Consider the following 19,428-nt stretch of genomic DNA (forward strand, 5'->3'; position numbering starts at 1 on the left):
GCAGAGTACAATGGCGGCGAGCTTTACACCACTCCAACCGACACTTGGCATTACGCATGGTGATCTTAGGCTTGTGTGCAGCTGCTCAGCCATGGAAACCCATTTCATGAAGCTCCCGAGGAGCACTTATTGTGCTGACATTGTTTCCAGAGGCAGTTTGGAACTCGGTAGTGAGTGTTGCAACCGAGGACAGACGACTTTTATGCGCTTCAGCACTCGGTGGTCCTATTCTGAGCTTGTGGCCTACCACTTCAAGGCGTGCCGTTGTTGCTCCTAGACATTTCCACTTCACAATAATAGCACTTACAGTTGACCAGGACAGCTCTAGCAGGGCTGAAATTTGACCAACTGACTTGTTGGAAAGGTGGCATCATATGACTGTGCCATATTGAAAGTCACTGTGCTCTTCAGTAAGGCCATTCTACTGACAATGTTTGTCTATGGAGATTGCATTTCTGCGTGCTCGATTTTATACCCCTCAGCAACAAGTGTGGCTGAAATAGCAGAATCCACTCATTTGAAGGGGTGTCCACATACTTTTCTTTATATATAGTATATGTTTAGAACACTGAACAAAGTTAACACCGATTATTTGGGGTTTTCAGAAAGAGAGAGTATCAATGCGTACAACATTATCCCATGTCATCGATTATCTTGATGTCCCTCTGATCAGATGTGATAATGTACTCAGCGGTAAATTGCTGTTGGTGTGTATGATTGCAGGACAAAAACCAAAATTATATATATGATCCTTTTGAACAATTAGTTTGAAACACGAGCATAAACGGGAGACTGAACAAATGCATGTTTGTCATTCTCTTTTTAAAAAGTGCATACACTGCATAAATATCAATACATTAAATTAAATGATAGTGTGCATGATTACACTGAGAAGACTGTAACAGATGTAGGCACATTGAAGTATCAGTTCATGTAAGCCTTGTGCAGCGATCAACATTCTTCCCTTAGGTTTTCTGAGGTGTTCCACTTGAGAGTGGAAAACAATTCAAATCGGTTCTTATGCGGATGAAAATAGTTGCTTTGGCACATTCCCTCCGATGTCTGCATGACGAATGGCATTCAAGACATCTGAAACGGTAATGAAAATGATTTGGGTTAGTGCTGAGTTGGAAAACATCGTAGTCTTCTTGGCCAGAAAAGGACATTCTTTGAAATGCATCAGTCATGTTAAAGTTTGTTTAAGTTCCACTAATGATAATAAAATATTGACAGGAAATTTCCATACAGTGTTTCCAGTAGTGGTGAGTGAGTCATTGGATTGTATTTTAATAACAACATACTGTATCAACAACGTGGCTATCAATCATACAAGTAATATACAGACATGTATACAGGGATTCTGATCTTCAGTCTACATCCCATCCCTGCATGTTGTTAACTTGTACTTCTATCTTCAAGATGTAATGAAACCATTTGAAATCATACTGAAAATAAAGCCAGTCTGAATTGATCATCTACTTATTATATCCTTAATAAAACAACTGTTGAACACCAGAAGAACTCTAGAGCCAGTGTTTAACACTTAGAAAAAAGCATGACATCAGATTAGTTTGAACACTTACCAGCTATAATGGAGTCTCCTTTTTGTAGTTAAACCCAGGGTCAGACCCTTCTATCTGCAGTTTCAAGACTTGTTTAAGGCTTAATTCAGTCTCCCCTATAGGGTAGTTCTCCAGAACGTCTTGGTGTCCTCTATTCTGTACAGTCCTATGGACAGAAACCCTCCCGAGGAAAACCTGATTGCCCTGAAGATGGTAGTTGGGGTTGGTCATAATGCCATTTCGCTTCTTCTCTGCAATGCTCTGCTGTTGGATGAATAACTGCTCTTGGGTTAGTCCCCCTTCTGGCTGGGTGGAGCCACCAACCATGATCTTGCAATGAGGATCTTGCACCGCAATGCTCGCTACAGACTTGTTGAGCGCAATCCTCTTATCAAACTGGGTCATCTCATATTCTAACACCTGACCCTGGGTTGAGCCAATGCTCTTGAGCCTTTTCTTGTCTCCAGACCCCCCTTTGCTGTTGGATGTGGTATTTTTGGTCTTACTCCCTTTGGTCGACTTGAGACCTGGCTTAACCTGATCCCAGTCAAATTCACTTGGAGACCCCGGCTGATGTCCAATGGACTTGGTGGTGGAGGAAGGTGAGACGATGGATTGTCGGCTCCGACTGCGAGGCAGAGAGTGTTGCTGGATTTGCTCTGTGAAGGTCATTCCGTGGAAACTATCTATCGGCACAGTCTGTGCAGTCGCTGTGGACGAGGTGGTTCTCAGTGAGGAGTTCTTAGAACTTTTGAGGGAATTATTTGAGAGAGACAACTTCTGTCTGTCCACAGTAGAGTCAGGAGATTCCGAAGGGGAGCTGAAGGCGTGGACAGGACCGTTCTGTAAACCACGTCCACATGACTGCATATCTCCAGCTCCTGTGCTGCCAGAGCTGTTGGATTTGATTGTGAGGGAGTGCATTTTCCCAGATACAGAGAGTGGGATTTTCTGTTCCATAGTGTGTACTGGCGAAGGACTACAGCCATTAAGACTTGAGGCCCCATACTTCTCAAGAAGTTTGATGATCATTGAATGCCCCCCTTTAGCAGCCACTCGCATGGCTGTGCGTCCAAACTGGTCTGCGTGGTTGGGGTCAGCGCCATGCTCCAGAAGGATCTGCACTACATCTCTGTGCCCCTCTTGGGCAGCAATGCCAAGCGCTGTTGCCCCCTGATTACATGTATTATCCACGTGAGTGCCATTGTCAATCAAGAACTGCACAACGTTTGCGTGGCCTTGCCAAGCTGCTGACTGGAGGGCGGATCGCTTCTCGTTGTCACAAGAGTTCACGTCGGCATGATAGTTGATCAGCATCCTGACCATTTCTACATGCCCTTGCCAGCAGGACACGTGGAGGGCTGTCCTTCCCTCTGTGTCGCTGACTTCCACATTTGCCCCATTTTCCAGGAAGTACTCCGCCATTGCTAGCTGATTCTCAAGTGCCAATATGTATAATGTTGGGCGTCCGTCTGCATCTTTATAATCTATATCAGCACCATGACTCAGCAACAGTTCAACAATATCCCTGTGGCCTTCCAGTGCAGCCGCCCTGAGAGAATTCCTCCCATCGTAACCTCTCTGGTCGATGCAAGACTTGTTTTCCAGAAGAATGTGAACACAGTCGTAGTGGCCCTCTTGCGCAGACAATATCAGGGGTATTCGACCATCGTTATCCACCTCTGTGCATCGGGCACCTTGCTCAATGAGGGCATCGCATACTTGCCGGTGACCCTCGAATGAGGCCATGTGCAGTGGGGTCCAGCCGGAGTCATCTCTGTGATTTTCATCCAGCCCTCTGTCCAGCAGAGTTCGGACCACCTCTACATTCCCTTGAGCGGACGCTATGCTCAGAACAGTTCTTCCTTCACTGTCGATGCTGTCTACAGCTGCACCCCAGAAAAGCAGTGTATTGACAACAGAGGCATGGCCCATGGATGCTGCTGCAAGAAGAGGCGTTCGGCCATTGTTGTCAGTGTGATCCACATCAGCTCCACCTTCCAGCAGCAGATCAACTACGTCCACATGTCCTTCATAGGCAGCCACAAGAAGGGGTGTCATGCAGTCTTTATCGCAGTGGTCGACCTCTGCACCCCTGTCAATGAGGAGGCTTACGACAGAGGCATGACCTTTACTGGCAGGCACACAGAGAGCAGCAACTGAGAGGGCTGTCCTTCCGTCCGCATCTTCATGGTTCACCTCTGCCCCGTGTTCCAAGAGGTGCTCTACGATTTCTCTGTGCCCCATGTATGCCGCTGCAATGAGAGCCGTCCTTCCTTCATTGTCTGCTTTGTTGACTTCTGCCCCATGTTGGAGGAGGTTCAGCACAATGTCTTCATGGCCTCCCCAAGCTGCGGCTCTCAAGGCGGTTCTGCTGTCGGCATCAGCACAGTCAACTTTGGCACCGGCGTAGAGGAGAGCAGACACCACCTCTGAATGCCCACCCCAGGCTGCAGACCTAAGGGCGGTCCACCCATCATGGTCTGTGTGATTAATGTTTGCCTCACAGCCAATGAGGCAGTTGACCACCTTAGTGTGCCCTTGTCTTGCAGCAAGAGTAAGTGCCGTTTGTCCATGGCTGTCCTCCAGCTCCATGTTGGCTCTTCTGGATATGAGAAAGTTCACCACATCCAGGTTTCCACTGTACGCAGCATTGGCCAGCAAAGTTCTGCCACTAGAGTCACATTGGTTCACAGAGGCCCCATTGTCTAGCAATGTCCGAATGGAATCCTCTCTCTCCAATGCCTGCTGCACTATGCAGGAGGCATGGTCGTCCTCGTTGTTGACATGAGCTCCAGCTTTGACCAGAAGCTGCAGCACCTCCTGTTCTTTAGGTATGGAGGTGGAAAGAGAGTCTTTAGTGGGTGTGCCATTCCACACCATCCAAAGAGCCAGGTTGAAAGAGTCTATCTGCATTTTGGATTTGATCAGATGCAGGGCAAACTCCTGCACCTCCAGCGGTTTGAGCTGCTTGGCCCTGCAAGTGTAACTCATTGCCATCATTCTATGTCCCTCCGCTTCATTACACAAGTACTTTTGGGTACAATGCTTAACATCCAGGAGCCACTCGGCAAAACTGTAGTGAAAGAGGATCTTAGTACTTCTGAGGCCATCGATCAACAACTTGGAGAGGATATCCATCTTCTTCTGAAAGTCCTCCATGGTGAGGGCCATGTTTTTGGTCCAGACAGCATAGTAAAGCTCCTTGACAGTAAGCGGCCTGCAGGTTGCGAGGATCACGTTAAGGATGGGCTGGACTTTGGCAAACTGCTTCCGGACAAACAGCCTTTGGCAGAGCCACAAGTAGAGCCCATTGAGCGTGCCCGGGATGTCGCGGATCTCTCGCAGCATGATGAAGTTCTCCACCACCCCGTCCAGCACTCGCTCCAGGTACAGGAAGCAGCCGCTGCTTTTGATGTGCAGCTGGTTGAGCATCTCGGCCGTCTCCTTGGTAAGATGAAGGCGAAGGGCCTCCTCCTGGTCGAGCCTGTGGAGGATGTACTGCTGCACGTCCTTGACGATGTAGGCTTTGCGAAGGTCATCCAGGCTGATTTTACGGAATCCTACAAAATAGAAGAAAAAAAATAATTAGTTCACCACCAACTTTAATTTCCACCAACTTCTTCCCGAACATTTCCAATATTAATATGTCAGTGTTACAGTATATCAGAGTAATACAGAGCGGGTATAATTTGTCTTTCTGTAATGTGCGTCGTATAGAGGGGACCAAGGCGCGGTGTGTTGAGTGCTCATGATTATTCTTTAATGAAAACGAAACACTTTTACAAAGAAACAAACCGACAGCAAACAGTTCCGTCAGGCAACAGACAACCAAAACGGAAAACAACTTCCCACCAAAACAATAGAAAAAACCCCAACTTAAATATGATCTACAATTAGAGGCAACGAGGACCAGCTGCCTCCAATTGGAGATCAACCCAAAAAACAAAAACATAGAAATAGAAACCTAGAATCAACATAGAAATAGAAAACATAGAAAAACACCCCAAAACACCCTGACCTACTCTACTATAGAAAATGACATATTACTAGGGTCAGGACGTGACACTTTCCACTGAATTTCAGCACTCATACGAAGACAAGTAATGCATTTTCCCATGGTGACCCTAAATTCTCAGAAAGACGTCTGACCTTCAGAATATAGTCACCCGATTTTCCCATTGATCTTTTACCTTTGAAAAATTATATTACGTCAAGCTTTCATTTCCTAAAGCAGAGACTAATTAGTGGTAAAGCCATGTTTAAATAAAACCTTTCAAAGGAATTGAGAGCGTGACCCTTGTCTCTGGCAGAGTAATCAGTTCAGCATCAGTATGGCAGATCTTTTGTGAAGGACTGTGGAAAACAAAGCTGCTGTAATTGATGCTCTAAAGGGGTATTTGATGCAGAAGGCCTTTGATTATCCTAAGAAAACACAATGCATTATCATTCCAATACATTTAACCAAAGACATATCAATAGGATTGTAAAATATACTGCACAATAATATAAAATACAACATGCAACAATTTCAAAGATTTTACTGAATTGCAATTGATAAGGAAATCAGTCAAAAGTTCATTAGCCCCTAACCTATGGATTTCACATGACTGGGAATAAAGATATAGATATATATAAATAAAGGTATTTGTGTTGGCCACAGATACCTTAAAAAAGTAGGGGCTTGGATCAGAAAACCAGTCAGTATCTGGTGTGACCACTATTTGCCTCATGCAGCGCGACACATCACCTTCGCATAGAGTTGATCAGGCTGTTGATTGTGGCCTGTGGAATGTTGTCCCAGTCCTCTTCAATGGCTGTGTGAAGTTGGTGGATATTGGCGGAAATCATGCTGAAACATGGGGTGATGGCGGTGGAAGAATGGCACAAAGATGAGCCTCAGGATCTCGTCACGGTAGCTCTGCGAATTCAAATTGGCATCGTGTTCGTAGCTTATGTCTGTCCATACCAAAACCCCACCGCCACCATGGGGCACTCTGTTCACAATGTTGACATCAGCAAACGGCTCTCCCACACAACGCCATACATGTGGTGTGCGGTTGTGAGGCCGGTTGGACGCACTGCCAAATTCTCTAAAACAATGTTAGAGGTGGCTTATGGTAGAGAAAGTAACATTAAATTATCTGGCAACATCTCTGCTGGACATTCCTGCAGTCATTATGCCAATTGCACACTCTCTCAAAACTTGAGACATCTGTGGCATTGTGTTGTGTGACAAAACTGCACATTTTAGAGTGGCCTTTATTGTCCCCAGCACAAGGTGTACCTGTGTAATGATCATGCTTTTAACTAGCTTCTTGATATGCCACACCTGTCAGGTGGATGGATTATCTTGGAAAAGGAGAACTGCTCACTAACAGGGATGTAAATTAATTTGTGCGCAAAATTTGCGAGAAATACGATTACTGTGCGTACAGAACATTTCTGGGATCTTCTATTTCAGCTCATGAATCATGGGACCAACACTTTGTATGTTGCGTTTCTATTTTTGTTCAGTGTAAGTAGTTTTGGAAAATAAAGTACGCAAGAAAGACTCATAAAATACACATCAAAATCCTTAAAGCTCAGGGCCCAACTAATTCATTAAAATGACCTCTCCTCACATACCCCAGAAACATGCATTGAGACCTGTACTGTAATATATTTGAGAGAAAAGCCACAAAGTAGGTAACACCTGGGAGCCATTTCCAGTTTATAGTACACCGATGGCCATAAGACAACTCTATTGCTTCACTCATTAACAGACTACATGCACAGACCAGACCTTTAGAAAGAAATCACCATGGGTCTTAATGAATGACCTCACTAATGTGCAGTAGCAATCCTTTCCCAGATAGGGAAAAATAGCTCCATGCCAGACTGCTAACAGACATGTAGGGGGAAACTTCCTTCATGTTGAAGCAGTTAGCTCAGTCTACACACCCAAGGGCAGGGGAAGCATTTCCGCATAGATTTATTTACGGTTCCCATGGTCTCAGGCCTTCTGGGGCAGAGGGGAAACAGGAGACTCGTTCAATGTTGACATATTTCTCAATTCTAAACGAGCCTCCTGCTGTGGGAAACGGGTGTTAAATTCCTTTCTTTTATCTAATTGTCTAGATCATCAAAAACAAGCCGCCTCTAAATGTTTCCTGAAGAAATGGGCTCATTTCCTGCTGCCTGGGTTAGGGTAACCGGGTTAATTAAATCAAGGTACCTTAAACACACCCACATGATAAATAAAACAAACATTACAAAGTAAGCATCTGAGAGGATTCTAGACAGAGACTAATGACAACATTTAGACACAATTAACATGCTCAGAATCAATCAGTGCCATTAATACTACAAACTGGGTTGGTTTGATTGTCTGCGCACAAGTATCAAAAAGCCTGTGGCATTGTTCCCTCCATGAATAATTCTATGCAGAAAGAAGACTATGAAACCTTATCCCACACAGGGGCAATGGAGCCACACATGTAGGTACATGAGGCACACCCCTCTAATCATTGTCATCGTAGCTTTCGATACATGAACCTGGCAGTACTCATACATGTGCGATAAACCAATCCTTGAGGAATATAAAATGTTTCATGCAAGTTACGGCTAATTATGTTCTACATTATAAAATGCCATTCCTAATAATTACAAACGGCTATCTGTGGTATATTACCCTTTCATGCTATAACGGAAACGACAAAAAACAATGCAGCTAATCTGTCCTACATAATGTAGTCACTAATAACAGAGTACAGTAGGATCACCATAATATTACTTAGAACCCAATGACCCAAAGCCTCTGTGTCAGTCAATGTTTTTAGCAACAGAGTATTTTCCACGGCCTCTCCCAGGCCCTGTGGCCTCCTGCTCCACCTCAGTCTCATTCTCCGCTAAGCATTCGGGATCCCTCCAGCGGAGACAGGAAACCCACTGCCCGAGAGGAGGAAGAGGCCATTAAGAGGGGGGACTGAACGATATCTACGACAGATTACCTAAAAGTCAATTTTAGCCAGCCGGGAGCCTTTGCCTGAGCATGTTGTCTTCAAAAAAAGGTTGTCTCAATGTTCGATTTAGACATGTGTAACCTGCCATCAGAGTATCAGTGAATCAGACTGCACTGCATAGGAAATTGTAGCAGTTATTTCTTTCTCTAGACAATGATTAACAACAAATACACTCCTTCTCTCCTACAGTTGAGACTACTGTCCTCCCCCAGTTCCTACATAGTTGTTCACATGTACATCATGAACACTGGTGATGTGGAAAAGTCAAGAGGAGGAAAAGAGAGGGAGCAAGTTAACCACAGCCATCTTGAAATAGAGCATTATCCCTGAAAACATTTCCAGAGGCCCAGAGAAAGGAAAAGAAAGAAATGAACAAGCATGGGCCCCCTGTCTGAACACACCAGAGGTCTTTTCATTCAATTACTAGAAATGGAGGAATCTGACCTACAATTCCCACTTGAGTCACAGACATCACTTCATATGGCCTGAAACTCTGCTGTGCAGTCATGGCAATATCATTGTTCTCCTCGTGTGGCACAGATGAACACAAGAGGAAGTTGAGGCAACAACTTCGGCTCATCGCAGTAGCAGATGTAGTCACTAGCTACACAATTAACTGCTATCAGAGGTCTGCATGACTCATGCTGCACAGGCCTTTCAAGAAGCGTGTTTTCTTTTAACTGCAGGCAAGGACATGATGCCAGGCCTTGAAACTTTCCAGGTCAACTGGACCACAGTCAATTGTAACTGGGGGGCTGCAACAGCACGAGCATGGATGGCAGGGGTCTGAACAGAGAGGGACAGCTAACCAACCAACAACTGACGCATTCATCAGGCCAGGGATGCAGTGCCGAGTACAGGCCTCTGAGCCAGCTGCTGCTCGTTACGGAACTGGATAGCAGCCACGAGAGACACAGCCCAATACAAAATGAGGAACCGTTGTCAGATTACAAATGAGGTAGGGTGTGTGTGTACATAGTGGGGGGGGGGGGGGGGGGGGTGGTTACAGGTTCTGACCCATGGTCCTGGTTCTGACCGACAGCGTCTCAAATTTGTCACGTTCTTCGCGTGCCACCATATTAAGTCATAAGATCCAAAAGGTAAACAGAAACCCTAGCTCCTCTCCTCTAGCCTGCCGTAACCCCCCCCCCCCCACTCAACAAACGCCTGTCCAACAGCTGCAGAGGTCTTGGCTCCAACACCGAAAACGGCAGCCTCCCAAACACAAGTATGTGGGACGAGACTCTGCTCAAACCGTCTGTAGAAAAATAAGTCTTTAAAGCTTCAGTTGCCTTTTCATTTTGAAAAATGTTTGCTGCACGCTCCAACACTGATTACATGAGACAAATGTTAGTGAACTGTGGAAAGATGCCATAGTCTATTTGTTATTGAGAAATGTAGATGGAAGATGGTATTTATGAAAGTCTCATTTAAAAGAAGTAAGAAACGAAAACTGTAACTGTACTCAAGTTTAGTTGTTGGGAGAAACATAACTATGTAAATTATTTTTGTCCTTAGGCGGCATCCTGACATGAGAAGCAGAACTAAACGTGCCACTGGAAACGACCACATAAATATTCAAACAATTAATTTGCAGAGAGTAATCCTGGTGGCACAAGCATGAACGGGTTTTGTCCGAACGTGCCCTCTCCTGAATTTCAAAACGGGAGAGGAGACCTTCCAGTTAGACCTGTTGTGGTAACTGAGTGGACTGGGGCACACTGAAAGATATACACTTAAGGCCCTTTAGTACCGCCTAGTATTACAGTCTACAATCTAATGGTCCCATCAAGCCACCTGCATGAAAACGCATCACACGCTGCAGGAATACATCTATCAAAGATGATTTATGTGAAACACTGCAGAGCCTGCAGACTGATTAGGGAAGATACCCAGCCAATGAAACGCTGTGTTGTATTCCAGAGATACTACAGGATAGTGGTATGAGATGAATGCATAAGGCAGCACACCTGGGTGGCTATGCTCAGCTTTAGTCTTTGACCCACAATGGGTCACTATATCTACAGCTGGATTGACATGAAGTCTCCTTTTTACATGCAGCTGCACCAGTGACTAGCCTTTTTCTCCAGATGACATTTGAAAGCCTGCATTAAACTGATGGAGATACTATGTTTCACAGCTAGGGCCAGCCATTTATCCTTACCACATCACCTAACCAGTAAAGAATAGTTACTAGAAAGAACAGTATTGTTTTGGTTACATCTTGCCATGGTTCAACTCTTAATGACCTAATTCATTTATATATTTTTTAATGTATTGTCATTAGCAGACTCTTGTCTCGAGTGACTTACAGGAGCAATTTAGGGTTAAGTGCCTTGATCAAGGGCACATCAACAGATTTTTCACCCAGTCGGCTCGGGGATTCGCACCAGCGACCTTCCGGTTACTGGCCCAATTCTCTTAACCGCTAGGCTACCTTCAGCCCTTTTTGACCCACTCTTTATGATTTTCAATTTTCGGCACAGAGTAACGTGTCCAGTCTTGGATGCCAATCATGTTTTATTTGCCGTCACTTCAAATAAACCTCTATCTGCTATCGGTGTGCAGCAGGGAGTCTGGAACCATTTTGTTCAGCATGTCCACGCACCAGATTTAAAGCTCAGCCCATGGAATGTTCACAGAGCGCGCTGTAAAATCAGGTACTTGCAAAGTTATTCTTGGCATGAGAGTCGGAGTCAGTCTGGCATACCACCCTGTCTTTAGCACACTTTACCCCCCGTTGCAAGGCGAACCATTGGCTTGCCAGAAATTATAGGGCATTTATTTTCCTCAAATCAAATTAAGACCTAATTAAAGATCCCTGTATCGAAACGAGAACCGACATGCCTATACAAAAACCTAAAGAGAATACTGATCTTGTTATATGAAACCGGGATTGTTGGCAGGGCCATGCTGCATACCAAAAGGGCATCACCTAGAAGCAAAAGAGACAGAGTTCTTCAACCGTGTCTTGAGTCATGTTTCTGCGGTGCAGCACCAAAGGTCTCATAGATGCACAGACACAGAAGACCTGTAATTTACTTGGCTGTCAGACTGCTCGTGGTAAATACAGCATTCAGGGGGATTATGGTTGTCTTCAGCACAGCCAAGTAGCGCTCAACACGCAGACCCAGAGACTAACCAGCATATAGGAATACAAACCTGATGCACAATCTGTAAACACCAACTCAGCAACTATGATGTTAGTAGATAACCATAATTAGATATAGGTTATATTTAACAATTTGATTGCCTCAAAAGGTATTAGACTGTGCAACCAAAACAAACATATCGAAATAACCATAGAACAACCAAATACTATAATTTTAAGGATATTTTAGTCCGTTGAGGCAATGCATTCTGTAAGCAATACCTTCCTGACAAATAAGTGGTCCACATATCTAGCACAAAGTTATTTGAATGGTCACTTCCACTGACATCCCTCCCATTTCTAACGATTTTACATCACCCGTACTATGTCCACGCTTTCTACATCTATGACAATATGTCATGACAGTGGAGCCTGCTGGTTAATGATAGGCCATCCAAACACCATCTTCATCCCTCTTTGGGGAGCATTCCTCTCCTGGTGTAGAATAAATAAACAGTCCTCGATGCTTTACAGCCATATTTGTGTTGTCAGCAGGCCAGAATATAGTGAGGCCTCTCCATTTGCACAAAAAAGAAGAAAACAACTCCCAGGATGGAGACGTTTGAGTGCTTTGACTTTCTTTCGGAGGGGCCCTATGCTCTGCGGCCCCTCGTAACCAAGCTTGGGTCTGCAGACAAGGGCTGGTCTGATAGCTAAGGTGGGGGCAGGAGAGGCCTGCTATTTTCATTTCTGGTCAGTGGTGGTAAATCAGGCCTGTCACCTGGCTTGGTGCAAAGAATGGTCCATTCACAGCCGGAGCAGAGGAGGAGGCACAGCTCCTCACCAGGGCGGACTGCAGCTCCTCACCAGGGCGGACTGCAGCTCCTCACCAGGGCGGACTGCAGCTCCTCACCAGGGCGGACTGCAGCTCCTCACCAGGGCGGACTGCAGCTCCTCACCAGGGCGGACTGCAGCTCCTCACCAGGGCGGACTGCAGCTCCTCACCAGGGCGGACTGCAGCTCCTCACCAGGGCGGACTGCAGCTCCTCACCAGGGCGGACTGCAGCTCCTCACTAGGGCGGACTGCAGCTCCTCACTAGGGCGGACTGCAGCTCCTCACCAGGGCGGACTGCAGCTCCTCACCAGGGCGGACTGCAGCTCCTCACCAGGGCGGACTGCAGCTCCTCACCAGGGCGGACTGCAGCTCCTCACCAGGGTGGACTGCAGCTCCTCACCAGGGCGGACTGCAGCTCCTCACCAGGGCGGACTGCAGCTCCTCACCAGGGCGGACTGCAGCTCCTCACCAGGGCGGACTGCAGCTCCTCACCAGGGCGGACTGCAGCTCCTCACTAGGGTGGACTGCAGCTCCTCACTAGGGTGGACTACACTCTCTCTCTCTGAAGAGACGTGAGAAGGAAACAAAAGCTGCTGACAAAACCACAGTTTCAGAGAACGGACGCAGCGTAAATGGTGACACACAAGCGTGGGGGGAGTAACAGGTATGTATGTGGTAGACATTAGATATGGGAAAGATTTGTGCTCAAAAGCCCAATGGATAAATGTTGTCTCGATAAAGAAATTAACAAGTGAAACATTATTTCCCTGTGGAGGGCAGAAGAATGTCCCCTGGAAGGGTTTAGGCTTCCAGCCACCATTTCTGGGTGAAAAACTGAAATATGCCCGACTTAAAATCCTGTTGCTATACATGGCCAAAAAAAGAATACCATACTGTGTGTGTCAGCCAATACTCCACTGAAAACTTTATTGGGCAGATGGTATCCATCACTACAGTTCTCCTGTACTCTGACAGGGAGACAAGACAGGGCTTCATCATGCATTCTGAATGAGTTTTCACATAATTAGTCAGTCATTTTCAGTCAAGACTACAATGTTTCGCTGTCCGCTGTTTACAAAGAGTGCAGGGCAAACATAGTAAGGCAATCAGACTTTCCGGGAAGAAGCTCTTTCAGCTTAAATCCTGATCATGTTAACCTTCAAGACAAATCTGAGAGAGAGAGAGAAACTTCCCCCAAAAATATTTGGAGATAAAATGAGTCGATTTCCATGGCAACACTTTTAGGGATACCATCCAAAATATTCTCCAGGATCATTTGAGCTGAATGGTGGCCTACCCAATGACCTTTTGGTCAGAAGTCGTTCTCCAAACTCAATCTTCACTATATTCATGTGAAAGCAAAGTTCCCACAACCACAAGAACAGCGTGTACTGGGCTACAAACACCTCCTCCACTCAGGACAAAAGTGTTATTTTCAATAGGCGTACACGGTCGCCTTGCAGAGAACGTGACGCTGCACTCTTGCAGGACTCTGCCAACACAAACTGGCCTCGTAAACAATACAGAGGACTATTTTTAGTGTACGCTTGGACTCAATTTGATACCCTAAGTCTTGTGGTCTATTTTCATCAAGCATCAATTGTGAGTATTCGCACAGCGGTTAAAATAAGTGGGTGTGTCTAATGGAAGATCAAGTAAGCGTGCATGTGTGTGGGAGGCTGCAGAGCTGAACGGTTGCTGATGGTGTGGAAAACACAGGACACTGAACACAGACTAAACCAAAACGAATGGCTTGACTACGTCAAGAAACTCCAAATTTTGCATTCTGTGAATGCTAAACCTATTACTCAGAAGCACAAGCCACTTTATCGGGTGTGTAGACTTTTGATTCTGTGACTGATACAACAGCTAGCAGCATTTCAAAAGACATGTTGACATGTTCATTTTCCTGCAACAGACAGGTAAAATGTATCTCGCTGTTTTAATTATTCTGTCTGACGTTTAAAGTGACAGTAGGCTATGACATGGGCTTGGCCCTTATCAAAGAGACAACTAAAGGGATAGAGAGGAGGGGAGTCAAACAGAAAACACAAGAGATAACTGTTGTTTATCCTCTCAATAAAACCATATCAAAACAACCAAAAGACAGAGCTGTCTGTTTAAGCACAGAGAAGCCTGTAAGTAAAATACCAGGAATCATTAATATCACTATTAATTATCAGGAAGCAATTTCCTGATAATGCTTCCTGATAAGGATTATCATGTGGGATTTACATTGGTGGCATATGCCAGCAGTAATTCCATCCCCAACAATTGATGTCTCATGAAATCCACAAATACGGATCTACGGTTGGGGGCAATCAAATTTCTGATACGTTTCCGCTCATGATGAATGGAATAACCGAAACGTTTAAAGTCGTATGCAAATCAGACAAAGCATTCCATTCATGTCAATGTGTGCAATGCATCTGTGTGTTCTGTGGGCTAAGGACAGTACGGCGGAAAGGAGACATGACAGAGCTATGATTCATCGGCCGCTATGTTCGGTTAGATCAATACTGTTAGGCAGGGGGTTCCAGGTCACTGGTGTAATGGGAACTGAATGCCTCTGCAGACCTTCCAGCAACTGTTACGTTTGATTATCTCGATGCAACGCTTACATTTCAATTTCAGATCTATTTTATGTCCATCGGAATTGGCATGGCTGGTCCACACAAGGGTCAAAATATTGATTTAAGAATCCTCTCTGAAATTCCTGCTCATGTTGTCGACGTACAAAACAAAACCCTGCCATAGAAGAGCTTCAGGCAGGCTTCCAAAACCCTATCCTTTCATGATTCCAAAAGTCCTTGACTGTGCTAAAAAAAAATGTGTTTTCAAACAGCGCATGTAAATACGATTGAATCTCTCTAGACATTTCTTGAGTTGTTTGCCCATCATATTAACATTTGCAGTTATGTGGCAGAATATGAATCAGTACATCGTCTTGTTCAAAACTGCCAGCTTCCCTGCGTTAACCCTGCCCACAGCTAGTAATACCTAAACTAGCATAGCATAGGAATTCTATTCAGCAGAAAGCCTAATTGCATTTGGCAACTACTTTCTGAATAGAGCGCAGAATAAACAGGGCTGTTTTAAAATCGGGTTTTACATGATGTTTCAAACAGCAACAGGAGGGCATCCGAATCCCCCACATGTTGTGTTTGGAGAGCTGAAGGGGACACAGCAGTGCACTGCGGCGGGTATTACACCCACACTCTCTTACTGGTTCGATTAATGTTACGCCAGCCTCTCTGCTCATCACCCAATAGTGGGCTGGTATTCTGACAGCTCGATAACGGCCGCTAGTTCGGCTTGTCATGGCACATAGAGCAGTAGTCGTTTTCGCAAGACACCGTGATATTTAAGCGTTCTGTGGCAGGACCTAATCTTTTTAGCATTCATGATGTTAAAATCTATATGGAATTAGCATTCGCTGAGCCAACGTGGCTGGAAGCACAGCATGACATGTGCTTTGTTTAATAGCTGCCGAAAAGGCTGACATTTATCACGACACGGAATAGAATAATCTGTACTCCAGAAGAAAATGGCATAACCTGCTCAGTAAGAGTTTAAATATAACTGAAAAGGCTTTTACTATGATTGCCTTACAGAAAACCCAAAGGAAATCCATATATCTCGAGAAACATACGCTTAATGTATGCAAACAAAGTTTTATTCTTCAAGGAGCCACAAGTGGCAGACTAGTGTCAATACAAGATGCCACATTCCCGTTAATTGTTTGTTTGTGTGGCCATGTGTGTTGTCTAAAGGGAACTAAAATGTGTTCAGCGATACATTTTTCCATTCGGTGCAAAACAACTCATTACGTGCATATACTAAACAACATATACCAAATGCTGTACATAAGCCTCACCATATGGATCCCAAAAGAAATGAAAAACAAAGTCTTTCAAAACCTGATGAGAACCCTATCACCCAACCCGAAAGGTACCCAAACAGATTTACTCAGACCTGTGAACAGTTTGGTGATGGCCTTGTTCTGTCGGCGTGCTGAGCAGATGAGGAGGAGCCAGGGTGGGAAGAAGTCATGGTGGCTGGCCAGAAGCTCAGCGATGGTTCTGGGGGTGCCTGAACCCGAAGACCTCTGTTCCCCCTCACCCAGCTGACAGCCTTCGTCAATAGAGTCTACCAGGAGGAAGAGGGCCTGCTGAGGCGGCTTGGAGTTCAAGAGTGGGAGGAGAACACACCTGTAGGGCAAAATAGAAGAGGAAAGATTTAGAAATCTCTCTGTGCACCTAACGCTTCCCACAGCAAGCTGATACTGTTGAGGAGAGGTGAGGATGAAAGTCCACCTACAACAAAAATGGATTTAATGTCAGTCTGTATCAAACATTTGATTGTATCTTAGAAACTTTCTCTCCATCCACAGTTTAGCTTTCAGGCCCTTGACAGGCCTTCACAGTGCAAATGCAATCTAAAAAACTGAAACCTCTTTAGGGAATTGAAATCTGCAGTACACATAACACTGTATGTAGACTGTATAACACTGCATATAGACTGTATTAACACTGCATATAAACTCAATCCTCTAGATTAGTTTATTAGCTGCCTGCTGAGAGAAAATGTGAGAGAAAATAACAGAATTCCAATTGAAAACAGACCGAGCAGGTCGACATGAATCAAATGAAGACAAGCCATGCTTACATGGCCGACAACTGTCTGAAATAGTAAGGTAAATGATTTGAGTCGTTAAAAAACCCTGTCAGTGTTTGAGCCTACACACACCCATTAAAACAGCCTGGATGCTCTGTGAATAATGTACAGCATTAAACAACCAACACTCAGCTATACTCACAAATGCAAAGGGTTTAAATGCTACATTGACGTAACATAAGCGTGCAAGCCAAAGGGAAAAGTGGAGATCCCATTTGCTGGAATGATAATGCGTAGTATGACTGCGTGCATAAATGCCATGATGCCAGCCCTGTATTTGTTCCCGTTATTTTCCAACCACATGTTTGTGCTGGCAAGACTTTAGTGCCTGTGTACAGAGCTGCTACCCCAACCTGATTCCTGTGTTGAAACTGTTATTTTGCTGTTGTAAATTCCCACCACCGCTAAAAGAGCCCTTAGTTATGCATGCCCTCGCTGATCCCCAAATTAGAGCATTTTAAATGTTACTTTAAGTCAGACTGCAATTCCAACGGCTCAGCAAACACTTTTTCAGCCAAACCTGCCCTCCAATCCTCTATTTTCCAGCAGCTCATTTTCTCAAGTGCAAGAAAGGGAGGGTAATGCGCAGTCATCAACCTGCAAGCTCCATCATTACATCGCAACCATCTCAGAGAAAAATGGCTGATCGCTCTTTCTGACGACTGCAGCCCCACATCGAATCTGCAGTACAGGCAGGGAAACCAGCCAAGAGGAATGTCTATCTGCAGAGTTTGTGTGCTCCAAACTACTGCAGAGACAAACAAATTCACAGTGACAGCAATGCAGGCCTTGTTACGAGACAAAGAGCCATTCTTTCCCTAAAAATCAACTGCTTTCAGAACTGTTGACAACTGACTTTCCTGCAGGAAGGGGACAGGGGCTTGAAATGAACACAACAATGGGATGGGTGCCAGACTAACTTCCTAAGTACCTCAGCCAATGATGAGTGTATTTGTGACGCATCCTGTCCCTCAGACCTTAACACCAACTGTTTGGGTCTTTTGTATTCCATCCTCAAAATATGCCAATAGCTGAGGCCCATTATCATTTTGAAAAAGAAAGAGAACGTGAAACGTGCCTAATGCACCCGCCATCTGTTATGCTGCGGTCCCCATCTTCCATGGCTCGGCCACATAGTGAAACCCACTTTGCACAATGATGTTTAGTGAAGATGTCTGGGCCGACAGGGAGCACTGGGCACCGTGCCCGTGTTTTACAAATTTACTGAGTCGCTTTTATGGAGTGGGCGCTGAGCCTGAAATTTCCCCCGTCATGCAATGGCGCAGGGACACTGGCTCAAGTCCAATATACATGTCCGGCCATGACACCATTCTATTAATGGAGTAGAGCTGCAGGTGAGTCAATAACTCACTGCAGAGATCCTATTGAAAAGCAATAGCTACTAGCATTCCACAGTGGAAACCGAACGAGACTCTTCATTATGAGAATCAATTTGAATGGAGCACCTGGATTTCTTCCTTTAGAGAGTCCATTTAGCCAGCTCAGCTTCTTTGCAGAGTCAGGAGAGCTTAGCAGAAAAAGACTGCATGACAACAGTTGACTCATGCCCCATCAGGGGGGTAGAGAGAAAAAGCAACCAGCCCCCGATTTGGAAAATGCATATTATTAATTTATACCTTAAAGTGGAACTGACAGCATTTTAACTACTTTGTAGATATGAAACAAACAGACAATCATATCAGCCTAAAATATACAATTCCCAGTTTATGCTACAAAACCAACTTCATGAGGTTTTAAAATGAGGTTCTATTTGACTCAGCATTCCATGGCATAGAGCTAGGCATTGTTTGCAGAATAGATGGATGCAGTACAATGCATGACTCATAATTCACCAATACATTTTTTGGTAGTTCAACAAATATTGCTATCAGGTTGTAAATCACAGCTGCCTGGTACATTGTATGCTGCCTCCAGCCATTCGGGATTCAGTTTCAATGACTCAATATTTTGGAAAGAAAACAAACTAATGTCAATACAATTCAACTAGCTGTCACAGTTGTCTTCAGTGAAATAGGACCAAGGCGCAGCGGAAGTATGGATACTCATATTTTTTAATGTTCAAAAGAAAGGAGTAGAGCATCCACTTGAAACAAACAAAACAACAAACAATACTCACAACAGCAACAGCGTGGCAGGCTCAAACAAAACGCAGCAGTGCACACAACAATTCCCCACAACCCCAAAAGGCAAAGTAGGCCACTTATGTGTGACTCCCAATCAGCCACAACCCTCTACAGC

At 44.9% G+C, this 19,428-nt stretch overlaps 1 protein-coding gene across 1 annotated transcript in view; it reads right to left on the minus strand.

Annotated features, from left to right (window-relative positions):
• Positions 1-550: 550 nt before the first annotated feature.
• Positions 551-19,428, minus strand: part of LOC115171320 (ankyrin repeat domain-containing protein 50-like) — a 43,320-nt gene continuing 24,442 nt past the window's right edge. The window contains exons 3-5 of the mRNA XM_029728028.1: positions 16,468-16,703; positions 1,584-5,125; positions 551-1,089 (exon numbers count right to left, since the gene is read on the minus strand). Of these exons, the coding sequence (XP_029583888.1) occupies positions 1,587-5,125; positions 16,468-16,703 (3,775 nt within the window). The 3' untranslated portion in view covers positions 551-1,089; positions 1,584-1,586. The remainder of the gene's footprint in view (positions 1,090-1,583; positions 5,126-16,467; positions 16,704-19,428) is intronic.

This window comes from Salmo trutta, chromosome 3 (genome assembly GCF_901001165.1).
Source record: "Salmo trutta chromosome 3, fSalTru1.1, whole genome shotgun sequence".
Lineage (NCBI taxonomy): Eukaryota > Metazoa > Chordata > Actinopteri > Salmoniformes > Salmonidae > Salmo > Salmo trutta.